Source organism: Alnus glutinosa, chromosome 4, assembly GCF_958979055.1.
Source record: "Alnus glutinosa chromosome 4, dhAlnGlut1.1, whole genome shotgun sequence".
NCBI classification, from domain to species: Eukaryota; Viridiplantae; Streptophyta; class Magnoliopsida; order Fagales; family Betulaceae; genus Alnus; species Alnus glutinosa.
In genome coordinates this window covers 26,417,863-26,444,756 of record NC_084889.1, presented here as the reverse complement: position 1 = coordinate 26,444,756, position 26,894 = coordinate 26,417,863, and the positions used below count along the sequence as shown (strand labels likewise).

The window sequence follows — 26,894 nt, the reverse complement described above, 5'->3', positions numbered from 1 at the left end:
ATGGTTTTTCAATGGGTCGGTACCATTTTATATATAGGAGAAAAATAACAAGAAGCTAGAGCTCTTTCCCTTTTGTCCTAATTAATGAATATAAAAGTGAAGAGGGTAATATTGCAAGAAAATAACAAATCTCTGCATCTTATCTAATTTTATTGAGCTTGTTGATACTTGGAAATAGAACAAATTAATAAGTATTTACCAATCTCACCCTTAACATTGTCATCAAACCATGACAATTAATGTAAGTCTAATTATGCGAGATTTATGGGGCTGCGAAAAAATTAAGGGAAAATATATAAATAAAAGCTATATATATATATATATAGGTTCAGCTTCACTCAATGCTTGTTCCATTTTCTTGGCTGCCTTTGCCAATGGAGCATGATTTCCACGGTTAACTGGTTGCTGAGGAACGCATGTAGCTTATACTGGCATTAAAATATTCGAGAAGCTTATCTCTGGGAGGAATGCATTCTCTGATGAGAGGAATTTGGATGAAGTTCTGAGCCCATTCATGGAGCAATGGAAACTTCTCAGCGTCAAGTAACTTCATGCCTCCGGCTTCTTCCATAACATTAAGCCAATGAGGAATCCAACCAGCTGCTAAGTCCAGAAACCCTATCTCTTCTCCACCAAAATACTTCTTCCCTTCAATCTGCTTCTCGAGAAACGCCAGTGATTCTTGTGCAGACTCAATAGCCTTCATCTTTTCCTCTCCATCAGCCAGGCAAGCTGCTTCGAACGCCCCAAACACACACTGCGTTCAAGGAGATTGAAAGAGAATTAATTAGCTTATGCCCGTCAAAATCCTAGCTTTTCTTTGCATTTTTGACAAGGTTTACATCTACATGCACGCACCACTAGCGTGTTTATATATGCTTTTGAGAGTAAGAAAAGTAGCTATTTCCTATGGCTTAGAATCAGTTTTTTTATATATATATATATATATAGCTTCCTATGTCACTTCAGCAGCATATATAGTAGTCAAGAAGTCATGCCCATCAAGCTAAATTAATTTTGGTTCCATCATGTCTCAATATATATCAGAATTGTTATTGTATGGTGTTTTCTTATTAGGTTTTTGTTTCCGAGCAAAATATTTTTTAGAATTGTTTTTTCTTATTTTTGAGTGTTTGGTACGTCATAAAATATCGGTCAACCTAAAATGTTTTCAGTTGATCACCAAGGAAAATAGCCTTCATGATGCGTAAACTCCTGGACAGGTAATTGTGAGATGGTCCTTTATGGAGCTTATCTATCTGAGCAAGTCTTGGGTAGCCCTAATACTTGTCAGGGTAGGTAGCCCCATAAGGGTCTTCTCACAATTGCATGCCAGGCAATTTCAATCCTACCTATGAATGTCTTGTATTATTACATATCCCTTTTTTCACCACCTTTTTTTTTTTTTTTGGCAGTCTCTATGTCTTCTTCACAACTTCACAGATTATATGAAATCATAAGAAATATTTGACTAGTTATATATTTTACTCACGAGTTAAATGCCGAATTTTTTTTCGAACCAATTTCAAGGTTGCAAACAAACAACAGCAGAAAATAGTCACTACGTAACATGGGTAGAAATCCATCATGACAAATAATGATCATTTGATTACCCTAAATTAAGCGATTTATTTGCCTTAATTTAAGAGAGTTGTTTGCATTTAAAATTATTCAAATCACATGTAAAGTTATATAAATAGAAGCCTTATACTCAAATCAAAATAAAAATAAGAAGAAAAGAATTAGGTAGTAGCCTATAAAAAGGCCTTAATCTGTGGACCAAAAAATTTTACACGAAAAAAAATGGAGCCTAATTAATTTCTTACTCCCTGGCCCACTTCAAGCATATGGAAAGGAAAATAAGGTAGAAGAATACGTAGTGGTTGAGTTATGAAGTACCTTGTCGCCAACAAACTGTGCCCAAAACCTAGCCTTGGCTCTTTGATACGGATCTTCGGCAAGCAGAGGGTTTTCCTTCCATGTCTCGTCGATGTATTCGAGGATGGGAAGTGACTCGGCAATGGGTTTGCCATGGTGCACCAGCACCGGGACTTTCTTATGAACAGGGTTGTACTCAAGAAGCAATGGACTCTTGTTTCTTAGATCTTCTTCTATGTACTCATATTCCACTCCTTTAAGCTTTAAAGCCCATTCAACCCTGGTGCAGAAAAGGCTTTGAGTTGTAGCAATCAGCTTCACCTCCCCCATGTTTGCCAATGGAACCTGCAAAACCTTTGATCAAATTTGACTTTCTAACTTTGTGGCTGGTCTATGTTGTGTGTTTATATATATATGTTTCTTGACGTGTTGGTGGTCGGATTTATTTGGAAAAGTCAAATGAAGTTTATTTTATTTTCTTCTTTTGTTGTGGAGGCTCAAAACTTTTCCTTTTTTTAACTCATTCAAATGAGCAAACAAACTTTGACTAAGACAAGGATTGGAATGTGGAAGAAACATGGAAATAGAGGACGGGTGAAACATTAATTTAAATATTCATGAAGCTTTCTTCAAATATATATATATTCATGAAGCCCACATGAATGAGCTGTCGAGCCTGCTAAATTGCTAATGGCTTAATTAATTAATTACTTTATGATAACCAAACGATTGGAACAGTGAGGGCTCAAAGGCTAGGCTGAACTAGGGGCACCTCAGAGGTTAGGCAGTTAAAACAATTGTATAAGGCCTCCGAAGAGGAATAATAATCCTATCAATTTCGTTTGAAATTAATGTATCCATTTTATGATAAGAATTTAAAGTTGATGTTGTTAAATTATTGATTAAATAATTAAATTTTTCTTTTTTTATAAGCATGGTATTAATGGTAATTTAACATGGTATCCGAGTAAAAGGTCCTAAATTCGAACACTATTTCCATCAATTCACCCCTAATTTCAATTAAAATATTTCACGTGTTGAGCATCACCTATTAAAAAGGGAGTTTTAGCTCACACATGAGGGGGAGTGTTAGAATATTGATTAAATGATTAAATTGACCTCTTCTTATCAGCTTAAGTTTTTAGGAAAAATGATAATTTAACATCGTATTAGAGCCAAAGGTTCTTCATTTACCTCATATTTCAATTAAATATTTCACGTGTTGGACCTCACTTATTAAAAATGGATTTTGAGTTCACACGTAGGGAGAGTCTAAAAGTATTAATTAATGACTAAATTTACTTCTTCCTATATGCTTAACCTTTTAGGTGTTAAAGTGTAGTGCCCCATATTATTAACAAGGTTAATTAGGCCTTAAATGGAAATTAGGACTTCTTGAGTTGACCGAATGTTTACTTCGAATCGAGAACGTTTGTAGTTCCCACCAAGAACGTTTGATGATGTGTTGTACTACGTGTCATAAGATACATCACATGCCTTCGGCATGTGTGTTAGATCGTACGCCGAATGATCGGGATCGTACAACGAATGTTGGTCTAACCCTAAAAGTACACAGACGTTCGAGACTCGCTTGGCAAACGTTCGCCAGATGGCAGATCAGATGATCCTTATCCACCTACGACCTTTCCCATATAAATAAACTAACCCGTCATCATATTTCATGTATTCCGACCCTTAGAGTTGTTGTTACTCTACCGAGAGCGTGTGAGGTCATTTCGGTGTGAGGGAGACATTCCTCGTTAAGACGGTAATGCCCTTACCTTAAACCCGTTCTTTTATAGCCATTATGCTGTCGGTTTATCTTTATAAGTTTTAATCTTAAGTTTAATCATCCTGTCGTTGTCTTAATACTAACTCAGTGATAGGTATAAGCCTTTTTGATCCTTTAGACATCTTAACTCTTGCATGAGATGCTATTATGGCTTAGAACCGTGTTTAGAGTGTTACTTCAAACTTAGGTCTAGCTTAGTAGCAGCTTATACTAGAATTTTGTTCCAAATGTAGTTTCTGCTAGGGACGAAGGTTTGATCCCCTTAGCCGAACGTTCGATCTTTCATGCTTTGAATGATCGTTCCACGTAGTACGAACGTTCGCAGTGCATATCACGAACATTCGACCCTTGAGCACTCACGTTCGTCGAGTAGGCAGAATACCCATTTCAAACGTGATATAGTGTGGGTTAGCTTTAACTTGGATTTAGGTCTAACAATAGGCTTTTTTCTTTTTTTTAGTTACGAGGTTGTGCAAACTTATTAGGACTTTTTGGAGGAGCTTTGTGATACAAGTGAGTAAAATTCACATAGATAGTTGTTATTATTATTTTTCTGCATAGCATGATTATTTTGTATACAAAAAAATGCATGTTTATAACTCACATGAAATGTACTTTGACTACTGTGAACTTGACTTTGTGAAAATGTGTGATTAATGGTAAGATAATGAAATAATGAAATTATAAAAGCATGCATGTAAAATACAGTAAAGACTAAATTGCATCGTATGACATGGTACACAATCTCGTGTGGAAAAATCGCCATGGGCTTACTATTATATAGGTTGTTCTTTATGGTCAAATGTTTATGATGTGTTATGATGAGACTTGGATCCAATAATTGTTTGTAACCGAAGAACCATGCTTGAATGTGGGTCATAGTTACGGCTTTATTAATAGCGTGGGCCACCCTCGGACTTGGTCGGGCTGCTAGTATATGACAGTATGCATACATATTCGAGGCACCGGTGTTGTATTATAGGTCCCTTGAGACAGTGCCAACCCTGCCAGGAAGGAGTTAATATCCTGGGTAGACCACCAAATACTTCTCTCTTCCTTCTTCTATTGTTTCTAATTTGTATTTACGTATTATTACTCATTAAGTCGTAGACGTACGCTTGTATCTTTCCACCTATGAAACATGTAATGTTTTATATATAGTTTTCGTGATGGAAATTTCGCAACAGCATATGGTCCTACTGGAGGGAGTGCTCAGAATCATTTTTGAGGAGTTTGATCCTATTTGGCTGGCACGGATGTGGAGAGTAGCTAGTGAATCCCGCCGGGATATGCTAGATATTATCTTTATGCTTTATCTCCTTAAGTGTAGGATTTGACTCTTGATGTTGATGACTTCTAGATCTTTTGGCTTTGGATCTGTATCTTATTTTTATGATCGGTCTTTTGACCTTACTTTGAGAGCTCCAGCTATTTATGTTCTAATGTTTTAGTTTACTTTTGTTATTATTATTGTGATTGTGGATTTTAAAATACTATCTTTATCTTTTAAGTGAAAGCCTTCCGCTGCAAACTTTATTTGGAGAGGATGAGATCCTATGGTCTTGTTTTTCTTAGAATAAGACTGGAAGGTGAACCATGAAACTCACTGGGGCATCACAGTGATCATCTAGGACTGAGAAGCTAGGCTTGCTACTAAAGGATGAGGTTGTAACCTGAAGGACTTTTGTAGTCATAACTCCGATAACTTTAATGGGAGTGGTGATCATTTCAGGGCAGAGAATTGGCTAAATGACATTGGGGAGCTTTTAGAGACAATTGACTGAACTATTGAGCAGAAGGTGAAGTATGCTACCCATAGATTGACTGGTGAAGAGAAAAGATGGTTGCAATTGAAGAAGGACCTTCTCGTATTAGACTTGGGATCAGAACATGCCATCACTTGAGAAATCTTTAGGGATGAATTCCACAAGCAATTCTTTCGTTGAGTGGTGTAGGAGGCAAAGGCGAGGGAATTTATGGATTTAGTTCAAGAAACCATGATAGTGATAGAGTATGCGACTAGGTTTATTCACTTATCGAGGTTTGCTGTATACCTCATTCTAGACGAGGAAAAGAAGGCCAAGAAGTTTGAGAGAGGCCTAAGCCCACGTATTAAGACCATGATGACATGCTTCGACCTTTGTAACCGCGCCTTGATGTACGAAGAGAGCTTGAAGGAGAACGCAGCGGCCTTTGTACAACAGAGAAAGAGGACTTTTGTTCCGGGAGTTCCATTTGGAGGAGCCAGACCAAGTAAGAGAACGGCTGTGGAAGCTTTAACTATCTATGTTATGATGTTTTAGATTATTCTGGCTATTCTTATTGTGATTATAGATTTTAGAATGCTATCTTTATCTTTTAAGTGAAAGTCTTTCGCTGCAAACTCTGTTCAGAGGGGATGAGATCCATTTGGTCTTGTTCTTTTTAGAACAAGACTAAGAGACGAACCATGAAGTTAACTATCGGTTAATTAATTTCACTTGGGCGTTATATAAAGTATTGATTAAATTCATTTCTTTCTATAAGCTTAAGTTTTTGGGATAAGTGGTAATTTAACAGGTGCATCTAATGATGTACATGGTGTATGATACCCTGCTTTTTACAAAAAAGAGTAAGTAAAAATTTTCGATTTCCACGTGACGTTACGACATCATCAGAGTTGAGATTTGGCAGCGGAATATATTTTTTGTTTAAAAACTTGGGAACATAGTATATCAGAGCTGACTGAATTACCTCAATATATAATTAAATATGACCAACGTGTTCTCACATAATAATTATTTTAAATACATTTTCATCTCATTTAAACATCATTTTGTAAACATGGTAACAATGTTGAAAGTTTATACTCAAAACATTTTTCTTGTTTCAAAATTATTTCTTAATCAAAATAGTTTCATAACACACTCTTTATTGAGCATACAGATCATACCAATATATTTATAACATACAAATCATATCAATATGTTTCCTAAAATGCAATTCGTATAAATATGATTTCTAGCAAGTATAAAAGGTAAATATATAGTCATTCTTAAAAATCATTTAGTGCATATTAAAGATATGACAAAAAGAAATAACAGTGAAAGAGCTCCAGTATAAAGGTCTCCATTAGTTCGTAAACCAATTATATACCACTACTTATAAACACAAGAATAAACGATATTTATTGGTCCAAGAGCACCCACTCAAGTAAAAGCTTCCACAGCCGGTTGACCAAAATGAGGATCCCAAATTGCATGAGCAATGGATCTTACATGTAAAGGGTATTGTACCCATGTCTCAAAATTTCCTTGCCAAGCTACGTTAAAAACATTCTGGAAGTCCACAGAAAAAGTATTGCCAATTGTCCAAAATGAGAAGCAAAAATATTCTCATAAACACGTTCCTCAATAATAATATCATGACTTTAGAAGTCATATTTTTTAATTAATAACAAAAATACCATTAATCATCTTATAAAATCAAACTTTATATAGCTTAAATGTCTTTTGTTACTTTACTTTTCAAGACATACAAATAAAGAAAGATGAACATGAATTCATAGTGTAATTTAAATAAAAATCATATCATAAAATTTAAATATAAAAGAAAGCCTAACTTAAATTTGTCGTCTTGAATTTTAAAATATATAGAGGCGGCCCTGGTTAGAACTAATATAGATATCAGATTTGTCATGATTTATACAAGAGAGAGATCAAGAGTTCCCAAATGGTAATTAAATTGGCTTGGGACCACGCCTTATGAAGCGGAGGTCACTAGTTCGAATTCCTCATCTCCCTTCTTGTGTGGATATGTAAAAAAAAAAAGAAAAAAAAAAAGAGAGAGATCAAGAGTGCTTTTAAAATAAATCCCAATAGATAACAAAGCCATTGGTGAGGATACATATAAAATGATTTCTCTTAAGTTTTCCTTCCCTATATATACTTATTTCCTTAATTATTTTAATAAACAAGCAAACGTCTATATTTGTTCAACTCGATGCATAGGTCTAAGGACGATTTTCTTCCTTTAGATATGTTTAAAATAAAGGAATTGGGTGACAACATGACGTTGCAATTAATGCTCCATTTGTTTTAGCATAAAATGATTTTTGAAAAATAATTTTCGGTATTTTTCGGTGTTTGATGGGGGCGAAAATAATAGTCAACCAGAAAATAATTTCTGTTTGACCAAAAATGCTTAGTTAATTTCGGAAAATGATTTTTTAAAAGAGTAAATCATTTTTCTGAGACGGCAGACACAGTTGACCCGCTTTTAAACGACGTAGTCGACCTTCACGCTCCAGTCGATCATTGCCGGAATTCGGCAACCATCGCCGAATTCCAGCCTGAATCTGGCTAAACTGGCCGGATTCCGGCCAATACAGCAGGAGTCCAGCTGGATCAGGTCGGAATCTAGCTGGATCAGGCCGGATTTGGCTAGATTCCGGCCATACAATCAGAGTCCGGTCGTATTAGGCCAGCCGGATCTGGCCAGGATCCAGCTAGTACAGCCGGAGTCCGGCTAGATCTGGCCTGAATCTGGCGACGGCGATCGAACGTTTTTGGATTCTGGCCACTTTTGTCAGAATTCGGCCAACCTTGATTCCGACAAAACTATCTGGATTCTGGCAATAGTAGTCGGAATTCGGAAAAAGTGGTCGAAATCCTGCCGGTTAGTTACGGAATTTCGTCATCGGTGATTTTTATATTATTTTACATAAATATTTATATGTTGTGAATAAAAATTGATTTTTATAAATTAAAGGATTCAATGAAAACATAAAAAATATTTGCGATTTTTCATACGCACTAAACATCGAAAAATACTTTCAGTGAAAATCATTTTCTTAAAAATTGACTTTCTTAAAATTATTTTACAATGAAAACCATTTTACGTCGAATCAAACGTAGCATAAGCTATATATATAGAACTAATTTAGAATTTTACGGAAGAATTTGTTCCAATGGTAAGAAACATTCAAACATGTGGGTATATATTTCGGGACAAATATTGAAAAGTGGAAGGTTTTGTTGCAATTCTACGACTTTGACCATAAATATTAGCAGTTTCTAGAAGAGCCTACTGTACCTGTACCTGTACCACACGAGAAAACGTGAGTTGTATCTTTCGTCAAAATATATGAAAGATAATGATTTCGTCAAAATATATGAAAGATAATGAGATTGAGATGGGTCGTAAACTATTACAAACAATGTTTTAGTCTTGTATTGGTCGGATAAAAAAATATATATATATATTAAATTTGTTTGTTTGAGCGTAAAATATTTTTTTTTAAAAAATATTAGCACAACAACCACTTGAAATGTTATGTCTCTCGGTTAAGGTTCTGTTGTCATCCCCACGATTGTTAACATACAGCTAATTGAACATTCAGATTGAGAAAATTATTATATGGAATTTATTAAAGTTTGTCCCCTCATTGGAAAATTATGGTTGTGGGTTTGATGTCAAACGCGGGCACAATTTGTCAAGTATGAGATTAAATGGATTGCAGTTTTGTAACCGAGTCATAAAGAGGGCGGCCTATAGACTGAAATAAAATATCTTGGTATTAAGTATGAAAATAGTGTTAAATCATTGAATATTAAAACTACAAAAAACCATTGGGTCAGTACTGTTGATAGAGTGGCCGAGCAACCGTAGACGTTGGCTGCGGAAAACAATTTTTCAAATGGGAATTTTTCCTTTTTTTAAAAGAGAACATTTTACGGCGACTGGCTACTCAATCATTAATCGTGGCCTGGGAAATGTACATTTGTTTTTTTTTGTTCGTTGGACAGTATTTGCAAATCTTTATTGTTTTAATTTTTTTTTTTTTTTTTTTTTTTCCTGTATTTGTTCTTTCTCAGTCGATTCTGCTCTACCGTCTCATTTATATATTAGACAAAAATATAAACATAGCTTGATGGCGAAAGATGTATCATGTATATTACGTCTAAATTTGCAATATGATCATACCAATAAATTATTAGAGTATGTTTGCTGCATAATAAATATACACACTTTATATAACAAAGTTGATGTGCAAAGAAATAAACAAATGAAAAAAAAAAAATTCACATCAGCTCTGTTGTACAAAGTGTGTACATTTGTGATCTGAACCAGTTATTATAATGGTATGTTACAATTATAAGAGTTCCACATAAATTAATAAGTCACTCAAGCCAGTTTTTAAGGGGAATTCCACATAACGTTTATATCCGTGTGGTTTATTAGACATGTTAAGGTTGCTTCTAATACCAACAATTGAGAGTCTCAACCAGTCATATTGATGGGGATTTATAACAGAAACCAAACCAGTAATTAATTTCATCTTCAACCACATGAAGGTTATTACAGATCAGAATATGGTTTTTCAATGGGTCGGTACCATTTTATATATAGGAGAAAAATAACAAGAAGCCAGAACTCTTTCCCTTTTGTCCTAATTAATGAATATAAAACTATAAAAGTGAAGAGGGTAATATATATATTGCAAGAAAACAACAAATCTCTGCATCTTTATCTAATTTTATTGAGCTTGCATGTTGATACTAGAAAATAGAACAAATAAGTATTTATCGATCTCACCCGTAACATTGTCATCAAACCATGACAATTAATGTATGACGTCTAATTATGTGAGATTTATGAGGCTGCTAAAAAATTAAGGGAAAATATATAAATAAAAGCTATATATATATATAGGTTCAGCTTCTCTATGTACTTCTTCATTTTCTTGGCTGCCATCGCCAATGGAGCATTATTTTCACGGTTGATTGGTTGCAAAGGATCGCATGTAGCTTATACTGGCATTTAAATATTCGAGGAGCTTATCTCTGGGAGGAATGCATTCTCTGATGAGAGGAATTTGGATGAAGTTCTGAGCCCATTCATGGAGCGATGGAAACTTCTCAGCGTCAAGTAACTTCATGCCTCCGGCTTCTTCCATAACATTAAGCCAATGAGGAATCCAACCCGCGGCTACTCGACTTGTTTATAGCCATGTGGGCATGTACCTTTTGTAATCGTAGGTGTTCAAAGTAAATAAAAAGAAAAAAGAAAAAAGAAAAAGTATGTGCTGCCACACAGTGTCATTACAATTGAAACTCCTTTTTAAAAGAGGTCCACACGTCTTTGAATGCTTTTTGGTGACTGGACATGTCATGACAAGTCGGCGGGAGTGAAGTAGTGCACAAAGAAAGAAAGTTTACTTGGTTAATTTCTTTAAAAAAAATTAAAATTAAAACTTATTATTTATTAAAAGTTTATAGAAATATATTCTTTACACATTTTCTTAAAATTTTAAATTTACCAATAAATTTATAAAACTTAATTAATATGAGTCCGATAAATCTAATTAATAATAAATTTAATAAATGAGATGGAGAGAAAATATATAAAAACATTTTATATTATTATTTTATATTTATTTTTAAAGATCAAATATGTAATAACATAACTCAAAAAAAGCGCAAGCAATTTTTTATTTTATTTTATTTTTTTTATTCAAATATGGGAAAAAGGGGTGAAGGGGATCCAAGCATTGTTCCTTGACAAATGAAACTCGTATGATGAGACTCAAGCCAATATGGCTTCACTCTATCTCCCAGTTCGAAAGAGTGATGGATAAACTTAAAAACAAAAAAAAAAAAAAAAAAGGAAAAAAAAAAAGAAAAAAAAAAGAAAAAGTGAAGAAAAAGAAAGTTTTTGCTATAACGTGCCTTTTCATTCTTTATCATTATCTTTTGCAATTTTATATTGGAACTCTACATTTGCACTCCTAATCAGAAAGTGGATATTGCTAAGAAAAACGAAAATAAAATAGATATTACAGCATATCCATAGATTCATAAAAATACTCTTTTATCCCTGCTGTCGATCCTATCTTATCCGGTGAACGTGAACAATGTTTTTAAATAAGCTTTTGCTAAAAAAGAAAAATTTAAAAGTTGGTTAGACACTGATATGTCAACAAAGTATAATAGTATTAAGATGAATTTCTTGATTTTAATAGAAGTTCGTTTCAAAAAAAAAAAAATAAAAAAAAAAAAAAAAAAAAAAAAATAATGACCGAATATGAATTTCTTTAAAAGAAAAAGTAATGCTAAAAATTTCATTTTTATTTTATAATTCTGGCGTGACAAGCATAACCAATATTTGATTAATCATCGTTAAAAAAAAATTAAAAAATTAAAAGTCACTTGGAACTGTCACGTCAGCATTATAAGATATTTATAAGACAAAAATGTAGTTTATAGCCTTTCTAATAATGAATTTGTATACTTATTTTATATATATGACATTATGTGGCGCTATAATTTATACTAGTGATTAATTTATTATATATATATATATGAATTATGAATTATATCAAATCATATGACTTGTGAGGTTATTTATAATAAGTATAATAATTATGAGTCACAATTATTTAATGATAGTTCTTAAATCGTATTATCATACGATCTAAGTATTATCATATAATCATATGATTTAATAATTTATACGATCTTAGATCTTGGATTACGTGATCTAACGATTTTTAAGTATTAATTTAATGATAATACTTAAATTATATGATCATATTCATATAATATAATAATTATATGATCACATGGCACAATATTATATTATTTTATGATCATATGATGCAGCCGAGCAAGCAAAACTTGAAGAAGCTCATCGGAAGACACGAAAGAGAGTCGCCATCATAACCGTATATTCAGATTAAGATCTTTTACAATTTTTTAAAAATTGTAGATTATCTAATTATGTGAATTTATGTCGTTTCATGTATCAAACGATATAAAAAATGCTATAAATTAAAAATGTGACATGTTTACGATGAGAATTGAGTACATTTTTATCAAGTTCGTACACTTTATGTAGTATAAAAGATTTGAGCAGATAACTGCATTTTTGTTTAATAAAGAAGAAGCATCACTTAAAAAGTAAAGAAATAGTCATTTGAAACGATTTTTTTTTTTTTGGTCTTGATAACATGTCATATCTTTAATATGTAACATTTTTCATGCCGTTCAATTTAGAAAACAGTTTGAATTCAAAAAATTTAATAATCTAATAGAATCGTAATTCTTCTTGGGTTATTTTCAAAACCCGCCCACCCAAAAATGCTCCGAAATCACGCCCGAATTTAGGCAAAATTCAAGACGGAATTTTGCTGCTTTGATGACTGGGACCCACGCGTGAGACGATCTATCTCCAAAGTCAAACAAAAATGCGTGGGGTCCCACATTTAATTAATAAAATAATCAAAAATTAAATCAAACAAAAAATAATTAAAATTGAAAACAAAAAATAAGAAGGCCACCCCCAGCCACGGTTGTTAGTGCCTGCTTCAACTTCTCTGACGCTGGTGAAGCCCTCTTGGGCTCCTGGGTTCACTTTGGCCGTCACCACTGGGTCTGCCGGGAACGCCTAGTTCGCCGCAGCCGGCGGTGGGGTTTCAAGGAGTGCGGTGGGATGTTTGAGTTCATTGTTGTGAAAGGATCGATCGGAGGAAAGTGAAGAGGAATCTAATGGTGGCGATGAGGGCTTGTGGTCTCTAGGTGAAGAGCGGGCGGTGCGTCTTGCGCTTGTTCTTTTTCAAGAAGCCAAAACAGTCATTTTACCCATCAATAAAAGGTACTGTGACATACGCGTTTTCTCTTTCTTTCGATGATTGAAAGCAGCATCCAAGGTGGTTCTGCAACGCAATATTACATGTAGAGAGAATTAGACCCTCCTCCTGCTCCTCATCATTAATTATCAGCCAAAACAAAAGTTCTACTAGGTAGTACTGAGACGACGACTTCTTCCATGGCCTTCCAACTTCCAAGGAGTCTCTTCCCCGTCTTCTTCCACCTATCCATGGAGTTACGATGTATTCTTGAGTTTTAGTGGCAAAGATACCCGCCACAGTTTTACTGCCCATCTACACCAGGCTTTGTTTCATAAGGGAATCACCACCTTCATAGACGACGAGCAACTTAGAAGCGGAGATGAAATCTCTCCAGCACTTCTCAGAGCCATTGAAGGGTCAAGGATTGTAATCGTTGTATTCTCTGAAACCTATGCATTATTCAGATGGTGCTTGGATGAGCTACTGAAGATCGTTGAGTGTAAAGAAACAAAGGGACAAATTGTTCTACCAGTGTTCTACAAGGTGGACCCATCCTGTGTACGACATCAAAAGAGGAGCTTTGAAAAAGCATTGGCTAAACATGAAGAAAGGTTTAAGGATGACATCAAACAGCAGAGGTGGAAGGCAGCCCTAACACAACTCGCCAATTTGTCCGGGTGTTATTTAAAGTATAACAGGTATTTCTTTTCGATACTGTGTATTCATTGACCATTGTAGTTTTTGTTTTTTGAATTTTTAGATTACAATACGTGCAGTCGTGCATACATACATATTAATCTATGTGTGTTTATGGAGAAATTCTAATTGTATAATGTTTATCAAATGTCCATCAAATAATGAGATGACTTTTAAAATCAATATTTGATCAATCACATGCCCAATGGTAATTTTAAAAACCTTATCATTATTTGATGAACACTTGATAAACATTTATATGACATTAAAAATTAATCGTGTTTATGTGTGTACGTTTGAGTCTTTGTGTGTCTCTCTATATATTTGAGACCTTGGACAATTGGGAGCTAGAATGAGAAGCTAAAGAGAAATTTAGGAGAGAAACATAAGCCTCATTCGTTTTTGCCTAAAATGTGTTCCGTAGAAAAAATATTTTTTTGGCGTTTGGCATTAGGGATGTAATTGAGCCGAGCCAGGCCGAGTTTTGAAATTCCAAGACTAGCTCGTTTATGAAGGCCCATAATCAAGCCGGGCTAAAAAATGCTTGTCTGAGCTCGGCTCGCTAGACACTTAGCCAAACTCGTGTTTGAGCTCAAATTAAAATATTTAATTGAAAATGTCTTATCCGAGCCTATGCTTGGTTTAAAAGCCCATTCAAACCTTATTTGGGCAGCTCGGTCAGATTAAGACTTGTTTAGGTGGTTTTTTTTTTTTTTACAAGTAACAAAAAAAAAAAATGAAAAATGGTAAAACTCAACTTAATTCACCAAATGATACATTTAAAATTTCGGCCAATTACAAGAATATTGGAAAAATTAAAAATGCTTGAATTACAATTAAGGAAAAAAAAAAAAAAAAACAGAGGGTAGATTTGCAAGCAAACACAAAACTCAAAATTCTTGTTGTTCATGAACTAATCAACTTTGAATCTCCCACTAGATAAAGAACACTGGGCCAGATCACATCCTGGTAGTCCAACAGCCAACACAAGCTTTAAAAAAAAAAAAAAAAAAAAAAAAAAAAAAACAAAGATAGTCAATACAAGCAACAAAACTAGCTTCAATTGGAGCAACTGATCGTCCAGAGCCACACTGCAAAGATCAAAAATCAAGAGAAAAAGCTAACGAAAAGGAAAAAAAAAAATAGAGTATCTATAGAGAAAAGGCAATCTACCACATTGGGTTCGATTAAAGAATAATAATAAAAAAAAAATCATACTCATAATCAATAAATAAAGATCTCCAGCTACATATCAACAAAGAGAAACAAATTAGAAACCATCACTAATAAGCCAGACGCAAACGAATTTCAAATCTATCATGGAAAACATAACTTGCAACTCGAACGTATATATCAAATTGACAAAAAGAATAAGAAAAAGAAAAAGAAAAAGAAGAGAACAAAAAAAGTAGCAGTAGAATGATAGGATTCTCGTGAATCTTCCCGAACCTTCTCCTTGGCTTGGTCCTCACACTTGGCTTGGTCACTATGTTAATTTCCTTTTAGGGATTATTTTCTTTCGAATTATGTTTGATTTGCTGATTTCCTATTTCCATATTTAGCTTGTTTTCTCGCCTATAAAACGATGTAGATACCGTATGGCTAAATCATCAAGGAAAATATTACCTTTGCTTGAAGCAACTATTGGAGGCCTGATCCCCGGCCCTCGAAGCGATCATTATCTTCTCTATTTTCTTATTTTCTGTCTATTCCCTGATTTTTCTTGATAGAATCCCTAAGATCCTATCATTTTGTATCAGAGTCCTCGTTTTTGGGGTTCCGTTGGTTGCAGAATCGTTCTTGGAGCAATCATGGCTGCTGGGTTGGGGTTATCCGTGCTTGAGAACCCGTGGCTGCTGTAGGGTATTTTTTCTTTCTTTCTTTAGATCGTGAAACCAGGTTGGGCGTTCATAGTTGAAGAAGAAAGGGTGTGTTTGGGCTACAGACTAAGCCCAATCAAGGTGTGTTCTAATTCCAGTACAAGAATATCTCTATTCTGATTTTAAGTCTTATGTTATTATGCTGTTTGGCCACAAGTTTCTATTAATTTCTGTCCAGAATTTTGTTATCCATAAGTTAGCTTATTCCTTGTAAGGGCAAAAAAAAAAAAAAAAAAAAAAGGAGAAAAAAGTTGTATGCTCTATACACGCAATCAAAAGAGAGTGTTAAGAATTTCTGATTTAACAGCTTATTCAATGGCCACTGGTAGCGGCAAGGAACAGACTTCAGGGAAAAAACAATTCGATTCAGGGTTTTTGAAGCAGTTGAACGAGCTTATCACCCAAGTAATTCAAGAGGAGCGCAAAATGGGACCATCTCCAGCTCGGACCCCATCTGCTTTAAAATATAGGAAAGATAATGAGATTGAGATCAATCATAAACTATTACTAACAATGTTTTAGTCTTGTATTGGTCATATAAAAAAAAAATATTAAATTTGTTTGTTTGGGCGTAAAACAATTTTTTTTTTTTTTTTTAAATATTAGAATAAACAACCACTTGAAGTGTTATATGTCTCTCAGTTAAGGTTCTGGTGTCATCCCCATGATTGTTAACATACAGCTAATTAGCTAATTGAACATTCAGATTGAGAAAATTATTTTCTGGAATTTATTAAAATTTGTCGTCTCATTGGAAAATTATGGTTGTGGGTTTGATGTCAAACGCACTTTGTCAAGTATGAGATGAAATAGATTGCGATTTTGTAGTCGACTCAAAGAGGGGGCGGCTTGTAGACTGAAATGAAATATCTTTGTATTAAGTATGAGAATAGTGTTAAGTCATTGAATAGTACTGAAGCTGTAAAAAAAAAAAGGACTACCATCGGATCAATGTTGATAGAGTGGCCAGGCAGCTGTAGACGTCAGCTGCGGAGCGTAATGGTACGTTACGATTCTAAGAGTTCTACATAAATTAATAAGTCACTCAAGCTAGTTTTTAAGGGGAATTCCACCTATCGTTTATATCCGTGTGGTTTATTAGACATGTTAAGGTTGCTTGCTAATACCAACAATTGATAGTCTCGGCCAGTCATATTGATGGGGATTTATAACAGAAACCAAACCAATAATTAAGATTATCTTCAACCACATGAAAGTTATTACAGATTAGCATATGGTTTTTCAATGGGTCGGTACCATTTTATATATAGGAGAAAAGTAACAAGAAGCTAGAACTCTTTCCCTTTTGTCCTAATTAATGAATATAAAAGTGAAGAGGGTAATATTGCAAGAAAATAACAAATCTCTGCATATTTATCTAATTTCATTGAGCTAGTTTGTTGATACTTGAAAATAGAACAATAAGTCTTTATCGATCTCATCCTTAACATTGTCATCAAACCATGACAATTAATGTATGTCTAATTATGTGAGATTTACGAGGCTGCTAAAAAATTAAGGGAAAATACATAAATAAAAGCTATATATATATATATATATATATATATATAGGTTCAGCTTCACTCAATGCTTGTTTCATTTTCTTGGCTGCCTTTGCCAATGGAGCATGATTTTCACGGTTAACTGGTTGCTAAGGAACGCATGTAGCTTATACTGGCATTAAAATATTCGAGAAGCTTATCTCTGGGAGGAATGCATTCTCTGATGAGAGGAATTTGGATAAAGTTCTGAGCCCATTCATGGAGCGATGGAAACTTCTCAGCGTCAAGTAACTTCATGCCTCCGGCTTCTTCCATAACATTAAGCCAATGAGGAATCCAACCCGCTGCTAAGTCCAAAAACCCTATCTCTTCTCCACCAAAATACTTCTTCCCTTCAATCTGCTTCTCGAGAAACGCCAGTGATTCTTGTGCAGACTCAATAGCCTTCATCTTTTCCTCTCCTTCAGCCAGGCAAGCTGCTTCGAACGCCCCAAACACACACTGCGTTCATGGAGATTGAAAGGGAATTAATTAGCTTATCCCCGTCAAAATCCTAGCTTTTCTTTGCATTTTTTTACAAGGTTTACATCTACATGCATGCACCACCAGCGTGTTTATATATGCTTTTGAGAGTAAGAAAAGTAGCTAGTTCCTATGGCTTAAAACCAGTTATAGATATAGAGCTTCCTACGTCACTTCAGCAGCATATATAGTAGTCAAGAGTTCATGCCCATCAAGCTAAATTAATTTTGGTTCAATCATGTCTCAATTATATCAGAGTTGTTATTGTATGGTGTTTTCTTATAAGGCTTTTTGTTTCGGCGCAAAATATTTGTTAAAATTGTTTTTTCTTATTTTTGAGTGTTTGGTGTGTCATAAAATATCGGTCAACCTAAAATGTTTTTAGTTGAGCAAGAAAAATAACTTTCATAATGCGTAAAACTCTCGGACAGGCAATTGTGAGACAGTCCTTTATGGAGTTTATCTGTCTGAGCAAGTCTTGGGCAGCCCTAATACTTGTCAAGGTAGGTAGCCCCATAAGGGTCTTCTCACAATTGCATGCCAGGCAATTTCAATCCTACCTATGAATGTCTTGTATTATCACATATCCCTCTTTTCACTGCAATTTTTTTTTTGGGCACTTTCTCTATCTTCCTCTTAACTTCACAGATTATATGAAAACATAAAAAATATTTGGCTAGTTATTTTACACACGAGCTAAATGCCAAATTTTTTTTGGAACCAATTTCAAAATTGCAAACAAACAACAGTAGAAAATAGTCACTACGTGATAAGGGTAGAAATCCTTCATGACAAATAATGATTTGATTACCCTAAATTAAGCGATTTAATTTATTTGCCTTAATTTAAGAGGGTTGTTTGCATTTAAAATTATTCAAATTACATGTAGGGTTATGTGGAGTTATATAAATAGAAGCTTTATATTCAAATCAAAATAAAAATACGAAGAAAAGAATTAAGTAGTAGGCTATAAAAAGGCCTTAATCTGTGGACAAAAAAAATTTACGCGAAAAAAAATGGAGCCTAATTTCTTACTCCCTAGTCCACTTCAAGCATATGGAAAGGAAAATAAGGTAGAAGAATATATAGTGGTTGAGTTATGAAGTACCTTGTCGCCAACAAACTGTGCCCAAAACCTAGCCTTGGTTCTCTGATACGGATCTTCGGCAAGCAGAGGGTTTTCCTTCCATGTCTCGTCGATGTATTCGAGGATGGGAAGTGACTCGGCAATGGGTTTGCCATGGTGCACCAGCACCGGGACTTTCTTATGAACAGGGTTGTACTCAAGAAGCAATGGACTCTTGTTTCTTAGATCTTCTTCTATGTACTCATATTCCACTCCTTTAAGCTTTAAAGCCCATTCAACCCTGGTGCAGAAAAGGCTTTGAGTTGTAGCAATCAGCTTCACCTCCCCCATGCCAATGGAACCTGCAAAACCTTTGATCAAATTTGACTTTCAAACTTTGTTGCTGGTCTATGTTGTGTGTTTGTAGATATCTGTTTCTTGACGTGTTGGTGGTCGGATTTATTTGGAAAAGTCAAATGAAGTTTATTTTATATATATATATTGATAAAGCCCACATGAATGAGCTGTCGAACCTGCTAAATTGCTAATGGCTTAATTAATTAGTTTATGATAACCAAACGATTGGAACAGTGAGGGCTCAAAGGCAGTTAAAACAATTGTATATGGCCTCCGAAGAGGAGTAATAATCCTCTCAATTTCGTTTGAAATTAATATATTCATTTTATGATAGAATTTAAAGTTGATGTTGTTAAATTATTGATTAAATAATTAAATTTCTCTTTTCTTATAAGCATAGTATTAATAGTAATTTAACATAGTATCTGAGTAAAAGGTCCTAAGTTTGAACACTATTTCCATCAATTCACCTCCAATTTCAATTAAAATATTTCAAATGTTGAGCATTATCTATTAAAAATGGTGTTTTAGGAAAAATGAGGATTTAATGATTAAATTGACCTATTCCTATCAGCTTAATTTTTTAGGAAAAATGATGATTTAACATGGTATCAGAGCCAAATGTTTTTCATTTACCTCACATTTTAATTAAATATTTCACGTGTTGGACCTCATCTATTAAAAATAGATTTTGAGTTCATACGTAAGGAGAGTGTAAAAGTATTAATCAATGACTAAATTTACTTCTTCATATATGCTTAACCTTTTAGGTGTTAAATTGTAATGCCCCATATTATTAACAAGGTTAATTAGGTCTTAATTAGAAATTAGAACTTTTTGAGTTGACCGAATGTTTACTTTGAATTGAGAACGTTCACAGTTCCCACCGAGAACGTTTGATGATGTGTTGTACTACGTGTCATAAGGTACATCCCATGCCTTTGGCATGTGTTAGATCGTACGCCGAATGATTGGGATCATACAACGAATGTTGGTCTAACCCTAAAAGTACACGAACGTTTGAGACTCGCTTGGCAAACGTTTGCCAGATGGCAGATCAGATGATCCTTATCCACCTACGACATTTCCCCTATAAATAACCTAACTTATCATCATATTTCATGTATTTTGACCCTTGTTGTTACTCTACCGAGAGCGTGTGAGGTCATTTTGGTGTGAGGGAGATGTTTCTCGTTAAAAAGGTAATGCCCTTACCTTAAACCTGTTCTTTTATAGTCGTTATGCTATCGGTTTATCTTTATAAGCTTTAATCTTAAGTTTAATCCTCCCTTCGTTGTCTTAATACTAACTCAATGATAGGTATAAGCCTTTTTGATGCTTTAGACATCTTAACTCTTGCATGAGATGTTATTATGGCTTAGAACTGTGTTTAGAGTGTTACTTCAAACTTAGGTCTAGCTTAGTAGTAGCTTATACTAGAATTTCGTTCCAAATGTAGTTTCTGCCAGGGACAAAGGTTTGATCCCCTTAGCCGAACGTTCGATCTTTCATGCTTCAAATGATCGTTCCACGTAGTACGAATGTTCACAGTGCATATCACAAACATTCGACCCTTGAGCACTCACGTTCATCGAGTAGGCAAAATACCCATTTCAAACATGATATAGTGTGGATTAGCTTTAACTTGGATTTAGGTCTTTTTTTTTTTTTTTTTAAGATTATGAGGTTGTGCGGACTTGGGAGGACTTTTTGGAGGAGCCTTGCGATACAAGTGAGTAAAATTCACATAGATAGTTGTTTTTATTATTTTTCTACATAGCATGATTATTTTGTGTACAAAAAATATGCAAGTTTACAACTCACATGAAATGTACTTTGACTATTGTGAACTTGACTTTGTGAAAATGTGTGATTAATGGTAAGATAATGAAATAATGAAATTATAAAAGCATGCATGTAAAATACAGTGAAGACTAAATTGCATCATATGACATGGTACACAATCTCGTGTGGAAAAATGGCCATGAGCTTACTATTATATAGGTTGTTTTTTATGGTCAAATGTTTATGATGTGTTATGATAGGCCTTGGATCTAATAATTGTTTGTGACCGAAGAACCATGCTAGAATGGAGGTCATAGTTACGACTTTGCTAATAGCATGGGCCACCCAAGGTTGGACTTGGTCTGGCTGTTAGTATATGACACATATCCGAGGCATCGGTGTTGTATTATAGGTCCCTCGGGACAGTGCCAACCCTGTCAGAAAAGGGTTAATATCCTGGGTAGACCACCAGATACTTCTCTCTTCTTTCTTCTATTGTTTCTAATCTGTATTTACGTATTATTACTTACTAAGTCGTGGATGTACGCTTGTATCTTTCCACCTATGAAACATGTAATATTTTATATATAGTTTTTGTGATGGAAATTTCACAAAAACATATGGTCCTGCTGGAGGGAGTGCTCAGAATCATTTTTGAGGAGTTAGATCCTATTTGGCTGGCACAGAAGTGGAGAGTAGCTAGTGAATTCCGCTGGGATATGCTAGATATTATCTTTATGCATTATCTCCTTAAGTGTAGGATTTGACTCTTGATGTTGATGACTTTTGGATCTTTTGGCTTTGGATCTGTATCTTATTTTTATGACTTGTCTTTTGACCTTACTTTGAGAGCTTCAACTATTTATGTTCTGATGTTTTAGTTTATATACTTTTGTTATTCTTATTATGATTGTGAATTTTAGAATGCTATCTTTATCTTTTAAGTGAAAGCCTTCCACTGTAGACTCTCTTTGGAGAGGATGCGATCCCTGTGGTATTGTTTTTCTTCGAATAAGATTGGAAGATGAACCATGAAGCTCATTGGGGCATCACAGTGATCATCCAAGACTGAGAAGCTAGGCATGCTGCGAAAGGATGAGGTTGTACCCTGAAGGACTTTTGTAGTCATAACTCCGATAACTTTAATGGGAGTGGGAGTGGTGATCATTTCAGTGCAGAGAATTGGCTGAATTACACCGGGGAGCTTTTAGAGACAATTGACTAAACTATTGAGCAGAAGGTGAAGTATGCTACCCATAAACTGACTGGTGAAGAGAAAAGATGGTTGCAATTGAAGGACCTTTTTGTATTAGACTTGGGATTAGAATATGCCATCACTTGGGAAATCTTTAGGGATGAATTCCACAAGCAATTCTTTCATTGAGTGGTGCAGGAGGCAAAGGCGAGGGAATTTATGGATTTAGTTCAAGAAGCAATGACAGTGATAGAGTATGCGACTAAGTTTATTCACTTATCGAGGTTTGCTGTATACCTCATTCTAGACGAGGAAAAGAAGGCCAAGAAGTTTGAGAGAGGCCTAAGCCCACGTATTAAGACCATGATGACATGCTTCGACATCTGTAACTTTTTCCAGTTGGTGGACCGCGCCTTGATGTACGAAGAGAGCTTGAAGGAGAACACAGCGGCCTTTGCACAACAGAGAAAGAGGACTTTTGTTCTAGGAGTTCCATATGGAGGAGCGGGACCAAGTAAGAGAGCGGCTGTGGAAGCTTCAACTATCTATGTTATGATGTTTTAGATTATTCTAGCTATTCTTATTGTGATTGTGGATTTTAGAATGCTATATTTATCTTTAAAGTGAAAGTCTTCCGCTGCAAACTCTGTTCAGAGGGGATGAGATCCATTTGGTCTTGCTCGTTTTAGAACAAGACTAGGAGACGAACGATGAAGTTAACTACCGGTTACTTAATTTCACTTGGGCGTTATATAAAATATTGATTAAATTCATCTCTTTCTATAAGCTTAAGCTTTTGGGATAAGTGGTAATTTAACAGGTATATCTAATGGTGTACATGATGTGTGATGCCTCGCTTTTTACAAAAAAGTGTAAGTGAAAAATTTCAATTTCCATGTGACGTTACGACATCATCAGAGTTGAGATTTGACAGTGGAATATATTTTTTCTTTAAAAACTTGAGAACATAATACATCAGAGCTGACTGAATTATCTTAATATATAATTAAATATGACCAACGTATTCTCACATAATAATTATTTTAAATACATTTTCATCTCATCTAAACATCATTTTGTAAACATGGTAACAATGTTGAAAGTTTATACTCAAAACATTTTTCTTGTTTCAGAATCATTTCTTAATCAAAATAGTTTCATAGCACACTATTTATTTAGCATACAGATTATACCAATATATTTATAACATACAAGTCATATCAATATGTTTCATAATATGGAAATCATATAAATATGATTTCTAGCATGTATAACAGGTAAATATATAGTCATTCTTAAAAATCATTTAGTGCATATATTTATAAAAGCATAGATAATCATATTTCAAAAATCATAATTGTAAACATTGTGAGTGTTACTGTTTTGTTACTAACTCTGTCTTTTGAATAGTAGATATCCTGGGTTTGGCTGCCCCGGAATGGTTTTTCTCTTAATTGAGTTTCCATTTCGTTAACAAAATATCTGTCTCATTTAAATTCCGCACTTTTGATATTTTGTTACACGTTGCGCGCGCGCACACACACACACACACACACCGTAATTTAGAAGTCATTATATTTTTCAATTGGTATTAGAGCAGGTACACTTGTGTTTGGATTAATTTCCTAAGTGTGATCCTTATTTTCTATTGATTTCTTTTATCATGAATTCTTCTATGTTGTCTGAAGAGAATTATGATAATGAATTTCTTAAGAATTTTCTTAAATTGAATAAAAAGTCAAATAAAGAGCTCAAAAAGGTTAAGCAAGAAAAATAGTTTTTAATTATTAAATTGTCTAAATCACATGTTTTGATTGACTCTTTAAAATATGAGAATATCATGCTATTTGACATTATTGATACACTTGAGAATAAATTAAAATAATCTGAAGATTTCTTGAAAAAAATTCTCTAGTGATAATTTAAGAGCATGCTTTGTATTCATTCAAATATTTCTAACAAGCCTAATTTAATTGTTAATGATTTGAGAGCTTCTACTTCACATGCTTCTAATTCGAAATTAGATTCTATTGCTATTAAGCATGTGATAGTAGATACTGTTTGTTTGGATAATTCTGAAAATTCTTGCTTAAATAATTGTGTGAAGCCTAAATCCAAAGATACAGGTACACAAGCTCATGGTAATTTTGTCCCTACGTGTCATAATTGTGGGAAGGTTGGTCATATTAGACCAAATTGTTTTTTGTTAAAAACCCACAAATATTGGATTAAGCAGGATGCTCCAAGGAAAGGTTTAGTTGAAAAATCTTTCTCATCCAAATATGTCCATTCACATAGGAGATATATAAAAGGTAAGGATAGTGTTATTTATAAGAATGCCAACCCAAAATCTACAGAGACTGTCAAGAAGCATTCAAACAAAAGAAGCATTTTCAGACGTTATATTTTATGTCTTAAAATATGGGGCGCTACATGATGCTATGTTATTTAAATATTTTACAAGACGTGTCAACATCATGTATCATGAAATATTAATAATTTCAAATGAAATGGAGAGTATCCATTGCAAAAGATATAAGTATTCCTTAAGTAATAATTTTTTTAAAACATAGTATTTAAACTGTGTTAAACATACTTTGACCTCCTAAACTAACAACCATTTTTGATAAAGTTTCATGAACCGACAAGTGTGAGACTTAGACCCGTCAAACTACAATTTTGTTACAATTGAGCCAATTTTGTCATTTACCCTACAAAAAAAAAGAAGAAGGTGCCCACACCTCTTTCTCTCTCTCCAACATGTGTAGGTGCTTTTGGCAATGGTGTGTTAAGGAGAAGATTTAAAGACATGTTGTTGGAGTAGATATGAAGTCGATCAGTAGTTATAACCTGGTGATGCAAACAAGTGCTTGGAGCTCCTGGAGTACTGCTATCAAGGAAGATCATCTACCATCAATGATCTTGCTTTGGCTGACAAAGATAGCTTGTTGTAAGGGAGAAAATGGTGAGGTCCTCGTAATGGCCATTTCGGCTATGGAAAAGGGTTCTCATGCTCAGGTGAATGCTCCTTTGGTTTCGGCGTTACGTCCGTTCTCCAACGAAGAAAGCTACGGTGAAGGCATCAGCTCTCGTGAAAGCAGTTCAGCCTGTTCAGGTGAAGGCAGGTCCAGCGTGGAATTGTGGTCCTCAACCCTCTGTTTCCTCTGCAACGTTGGAAAGGGAGACGTTCGTCAATTAAGGACCTAGGGGTTGAAGATTGTAATACCTATTTTTGTGATAGTTTCGATTTGCTCAGCTGGAGAAGGATGTTGCTGAGGATTCAAGAGGACATTGCTTTTTGTCTATCACGTTTTGCCTTGTTCGAGGGTGGACCGTTGGGTTGTAGGCTGAACCCAACCGGTAAGGCTTCCGTTCTTGATCAAAGTCTAAGCCTGTAATCCGGAAGAGACTGCTTCCCTTGGATTCGGAGATCCCTAGCTCAAGTCCAATAAGACTATGGGTTTTCTTTTTGACCTAGTTTCATCGACGCCAGCCTGTGACCCAGAAGGGAAAGCCCCCATGGTCTTCACCGTAAACCGGCCCAAATTCGTGTTCAAACCCAAGGTTGTCCTGGGCCGCCATCTGAAGGAGGCTTCTTTGGGCTTTAATGGACCCAGGCCCAATCCCAAGGAGTTTTCAAGTCTATTTCTTCAAGATCCTTCTCTGGGCTTGGGCGTGGGCCAGCCCGGCGACCCAGAAACCTTGAGTTCTTCTCTTGAGGTGACTCCCCTAGGCTCAGACGCGGGTCAAGTCGGAGACCCAAGCGCCTCATCTTCTGCCGGTGGTGTACCGACCAAGCCTCGACCGCTGCTGACTGTGGGGAGCCATAGCACCGCTGTTCCTGACGGGGTCTCTGCCGACGCTTTCTCCCCTTCGTTCCCAGTGGTCTTAGATCCTTCAGAGGGGACGACTTCTTTCCTGGAGCCTCTGGTGGCCTTGGTCTCTTTTCTTTTTTTTTTGGGGGGGGGGGGGGGGTCCACTTCTTTTCTTCTTGTGAGGACCCAGAACTCCACTCCCGATGGGCTTTTCAGCGAACCAGTAGAGTTATAAATTTTTGAACTGAAGAGGCCAATGAGGATGCTCTAACCTTTGACAAACCAGAACCCCTCTCCCATTGAGTTCTCCGACGACTCTTAAGAGTTGTTTCCTTTGAGTTCTCCGGCGATCCACTTTCTCATCCCAGTGGGCTCTCTGGCATGACAAGGTCTTCCCCCATCAAGGTTAGCTGTCATCTCTTTGTGCCGCTCCTTATGGTGGTTGAGAGATGGGGTTACCTTCTTCCTCCTACAATAGCTGTTCCTGGCGAGCCTCGTTTGCTCTGTTCTTCTCCAGACTTCGGGGGTGTGTTGGGGTCTGAATCCTCCTCCTTAGTTGTGTTTGTGTTCTTTTCTCCCCCTCCTCTAGCGAACTCTCTTCCTCTCTTTGTGAAAGGGGGAGATGATGGGAACTGTCTTGTTTCTTCGATCTGTTGCATTAGATAATCGAGATGATTAGCAAATGGAGTTGTTCGTCGAGGCGGAGCCCACACCCTTGGCATGCTGTCCACCGGTTAAGTTTAAGAGGAAGAAGGGATCCGACTTCACTGTTTTGAATTCTGCACATAGTCTTCTT

General features: G+C 35.3%; 3 protein-coding genes across 3 annotated transcripts; 1 reads left to right on the top strand and 2 right to left on the bottom strand.

Annotated features, from left to right (window-relative positions):
* Positions 1-127: 127 nt before the first annotated feature.
* Positions 128-2,277, bottom strand: LOC133866444 (probable glutathione S-transferase). Its single transcript, XM_062302975.1, has 2 exons — positions 1,900-2,277; positions 128-757 (listed from the first exon to the last, which is right to left on the bottom strand). The coding sequence occupies exons 1-2, from the start codon at positions 2,206-2,208 to the stop codon at positions 395-397; spliced, it is 672 nt and encodes a 223-aa protein (XP_062158959.1). The 5' UTR covers positions 2,209-2,277; the 3' UTR covers positions 128-394.
* Positions 2,278-5,667: 3,390 nt separating this feature from the next.
* LOC133866244 (disease resistance protein TAO1-like) lies at positions 5,668-16,030 on the top strand. The gene is made up of 3 exons (XM_062302777.1): positions 5,668-5,958; positions 13,452-13,978; positions 15,737-16,030. Exons 1-3 carry the CDS (start codon positions 5,668-5,670, stop codon positions 15,867-15,869), a joined length of 951 nt encoding a protein of 316 aa, XP_062158761.1. The 3' UTR covers positions 15,870-16,030.
* A 1,221-nt stretch (positions 16,031-17,251) lies between these two features.
* LOC133867168 (probable glutathione S-transferase) lies at positions 17,252-19,361 on the bottom strand. Its single transcript, XM_062303865.1, has 2 exons — positions 18,989-19,361; positions 17,252-17,859 (listed from the first exon to the last, which is right to left on the bottom strand). Exons 1-2 carry the CDS (start codon positions 19,295-19,297, stop codon positions 17,497-17,499), a joined length of 672 nt encoding a protein of 223 aa, XP_062159849.1. The 5' UTR covers positions 19,298-19,361; the 3' UTR covers positions 17,252-17,496.
* Between the last annotated feature and the right edge of the window lie 7,533 nt (positions 19,362-26,894).